Source organism: Oncorhynchus mykiss, chromosome 18, assembly GCF_013265735.2.
Source record: "Oncorhynchus mykiss isolate Arlee chromosome 18, USDA_OmykA_1.1, whole genome shotgun sequence".
In the NCBI taxonomy this organism is placed as follows: Eukaryota; Metazoa; Chordata; class Actinopteri; order Salmoniformes; family Salmonidae; genus Oncorhynchus; species Oncorhynchus mykiss.
Window position 1 is genome coordinate 73,532,527 of NC_048582.1, and position 4,164 is coordinate 73,536,690.

The 4,164-nt window shown below is 43.1% G+C and overlaps 1 protein-coding gene across 4 annotated transcripts in view; it reads left to right on the forward strand.

Moving 5' to 3' along the window:
* The first annotated feature begins 822 nt into the window (after positions 1-822).
* The window catches only part of LOC110496757 (FH1/FH2 domain-containing protein 3), a 188,305-nt gene continuing 184,963 nt past the window's right edge, over positions 823-4,164 (forward strand). For 3 of the 4 annotated variants that reach the window (XR_005037551.1, XR_005037552.1, XM_036953662.1), the window contains exon 1: positions 824-1,319. Coding sequence is in view for 2 of the 4 variants with exons in the window: in XM_036953662.1 (XP_036809557.1) it covers positions 1,155-1,319 (165 nt within the window). In the remaining 2 variants the exon portion in view is untranslated. Of the gene's footprint in view, positions 1,320-4,164 lie in introns of all 4 variants that reach the window. The other variant, XM_036953663.1, reaches the window with a different exon arrangement.

A 4,164-nucleotide genomic window follows, 5' to 3' on the forward strand; every position in this document is an offset into this window, starting at 1 on the left:
CGGTCGTACGAAATGATGGTGGCAATATTATGTACAACAAAAGTTGAGATCAGCGTAAAAAAAAAAAACACACAGAATTGGTCAGGAACCCGTAAGATGGCAGCTATCCATCTCTGCAGCACCATCCTGGATACCCCTGAGCCCAGGTTTAATATATTTTCACTACTTAGTTAACATACTTCTCACACTTCTTGAAAACTGTAAGCACCTTCCTTTGAAGGGCCTTGGCTTCAACGTAAATAGACTACGTCATTGTTTGTTAGATTGGACTAGAGCAGTGCACTTCTTCGGTTCTGGTGCATGATCAACAGTATACCAGAAGAGGTCGCAATTTGCTTTGAAATCAAACGTAGTCCTCACTGTTGCGCTAATGCCGAGGGGAGAAGAGAAGAGGAGGGGGGGGGGGGGGTCGCAGGGGGATGGATTTATTCTCCCTCTAGACGACACATCGGCTGACCCATACAGGCTAAGCTCTCTCTCAATTCAATGCACTATCCTTCGCTCTCAATTAAATTACAATATAAGGGGCTTTACATGTGTTTTCATTGCCAAAGCAAGTGAAATAGATAATAAACAAAAGTGAAATAAACAATACAAAATGAACAGTAAACATTACACTAACAAAAGTTCCAAAAGAATAAAGACATTTCACATCTCATATTATGTCTATATACAGTGTTGTAACGATGTGCAAATAGTTAAAATACAAAATGGGAAAAAAATAAACATAAATATAGGTTGTATTTACAATGGTGTTTGTTATTCGCTGGTTGTCTCTCTCTCTCTCTCCAGCACCTTGCCAGCCTCTCGTGTCATTGGCCACCTGCTGTGAGCCAGTAGCGACTCCACAGTGACACCGTCACAGGGCAGAGTAACAGGACAAATCGGTTCTCCCTATAGACCGCACTAACCAACCAGCGAACCAAAACAGTTTCTTATACCGGTCCAACCAGACTTCACGAGAAGTCACCCACACGAAGTCTGATTATAGTAGCCCACCCAACCAGAGAGCTGATCAAACTTGGCAACCTGCTGTTTTTTTGTTTGTTGTTACAGGCAGCAGGAGAGACAGTGCTCCTTGCTAGGCGACGGGTCTAATCATTAACCTCGGTTAGTTTCCCCCTCATCGGAGGAGCCTCTTGGATGGATATATCATGGCTACGTTTGTCTGCAGGGTCCAGTTTTTAGACGATACCGATCCATTCAACAGCACCAATTTCCCGGAGCCGACCCGAGCACCGCACTACACGTTCCGAGAAGATATCCCTCTTATCAATCAGATAGCAGGAGTCCACCGGCTACTTAGAGCCCCGCATAAGGTTTGCAATGTTTTAATTTTGCCACACCTATTTTATTCTGGATTAATGCATGTCAATGTTCTTTTTGTTTGTTCATATATAAACTTGGCAATGTCGTGTCAGTCACAAACTTTACCTGTTGGGCTATTTTTTTTTAACATCAACCGCGAACGCGGTTTGATTTTGCAGACAGGCAAGGATAATTGCGTGGCCGCAAGCATATGTGGTATAACACCGATGTCAAAGCCACTCAACAGTATTTGTTTGTCTATATTTGTCTCTCTCTCTCTCTCTCGGCTTTTTTTCTCCACGTATATCACCACCGCAGCATATTTAGCTGCAGACAGTGGTTTATCGTATTCCTGCATGACTAGTCGCCGGGTGGGTTTTCTATTCGTGTGTCACAGCGACAGGTGGGCGCGAGGCTTTAGTTTCGTTCAGCCAGCCCGATATAACCGGATGAACGCGCGCTCCGAACCATTCATTAAAACATACAAAATAACATTGAGGGTCACGGGAAGAGTGATGTGGAGTCGGTATCTAAAGCACTCATATAGGTGTTTGAGATTATGCAAACCTTTGCTAGAATGTTGTGTGTGTGTGTGTGTGTGTGTGTGTGTGTGTGTGTGTGTGTGTGTCTGTGTGTTTGTGTCTCAGTGCGTGTGAAACACACACACACACACAGGGAGAGAGAGGGACATATCACACCACACATGTCCAATACATCAGAGTGGTTTTCCAGACCAGAAGTAATTCCGCAGTGAGGCCATCTTTAACAGCCACAAAACAAATGTCAGATGTCCCTGAGAGTACGACATCCTGATGACCTACTGTAGCCTGCACATGGAGTATGCATTGCCTTGTTGTTTGTGTTTGTAGCGTTTTTAATTGAGTTAATAAGAATCGGGCTTCCAGTCGTAGGAATCCATGTTGAACAGCAAGTCACACGCTCTTAGAAGTGCTATCTAGAACCTAAACGTGTTCTTCAGCTGTTTACATAGGAGAACCCGTTTTGGAATAACTATTTTGAGTTCCAGATTAGAACCCTTGTCAGTTCCATGTAGAACCCTTTCCACAGAGGGTCTACCAGGAACCAAAAAGGTTCTCCTAGGGGACAACTGAAGAACCCCCTTTTTGGAACCCTTTTGTTCTGAGAGTGTAGAGTTCCATAGGTCCTGGTCTAAAGTAGTGCACTACTACCCTATAGACCCTGGTCTAAAGTAGTGCACTACTACCCTATAGACCCTGGTCTAAAGTAGTGCACTACTACCCTATAGATCCTGGTCTAAAGTAGTGCACTACTACCCTATAGGTCCTGGTCTAAAGTAGTGCACTACTACCCTATAGACCCTGGTCTAAAGTAGTGCACTACTACCCTATAGACCCTGGTCTAAAGTAGTGCACTACTACCCTATAGACCCTGGTCTAAAGTAGTGCACTACTACCCTATAGACCCTGGTCTAAAGTAGTGCACTACTACCCTATAGGTCCTGGTCTAAAGTAGTGCACTACTACCCTATAGACCCTGGTCTAAAGTAGTGCACTACTACCCTATAGACCCTGGTCTAAAGTACTGCCCTACTACCCTATAGACCCTGATCTAAAGTAGTGCCCTACTACCCTATAAACCCTGGTCTAAAGTAGTGCACTACTACCCTATAGACCCTGGTCTAAAGTAGTGCACTACTACCCTATAGACCCTGGTCTAAAGTAGTGCACTACTACCCTATAGACCCTGGTCTAAAGTAGTGCACTACTACCCTATAGACCCTGGTCTAAAGTAGTGCATAATATAGTCTGTCTGGTTAGGAACCATCACATCAGGTTATAAACTGTCTGGTTAGGAACCATCACATCAAATTATAAACTGTCTGGTTAGGAACCATCACATCAGGTTATAAACTGTCTGGTTAGGAACCATCACATCAGGTTAAAACTGTCTGGTTAGGAACCATCACATCAAGTTATAAACTGTCTGGTTAGGAACCATCACATCAGGTTATAAACTGTCTGGTTAGGAACCATCACATCAGGTTATAAACTGTCTGGTTAGGAACTATCACATCAGGTTATAAACTGTCTGGTTAGGAACCATCATATCAGCTTATAAACTGTCTGGCTAGGGGCCATCACATCAGGTTATAAACTATGGTTAGGGACCATCACATCAGGTTATAAACTGTCTGGTTAGCGGCCATCACATCAGGTTATAAACTGTCTGGTTATGGGCCATCACATCAGGTTATAAACTGTCTGATTAGGAACCATCACATCAGGTTAAAAACTGTATGGTTAGGAACCATCACATCAGGTTATAAACTGTGGTTAGGAACCATCACATCAGGTTATAAACTGTCTGGTTATGAATCATCACATCAGGTTAAAAACTGTGGCTAGGAACCATCACATCAGGTTATAAACTGTCTTGTTAGGAACCGTCACATCAGGTTATAAACTGTCTGGTTAGGGACCATCACATCAGGTTATAAACTGTGGTTAGGAACCATCACATCAGGTTATAAACTGTCTGGTTAGGAACCATCACATCAGGTTATAAACTGTCTGGTTAGGAACCATCACATCAGGTTATATACTGTGGTTAGGAACCATCACATCAGGTTATAAACTGTCTGGTTAGGAACCATCTCATCAGGTTATAAACTGTCTGGATAGGAACCATCACATCAGGTTATCAACTGTCTGGTTAGGAACCATCACATCAGGTTATCAACTGTCTGGTTAGGAACCATCACATCAGGTTATCAACTGTCTGGTTAGGATCCATCACATCAGTTTATAAACTGTTTGGTTATGAACCATCACATCAGGTTATAAACTGTCTGGTTAGGAATCATCACATCAGGTT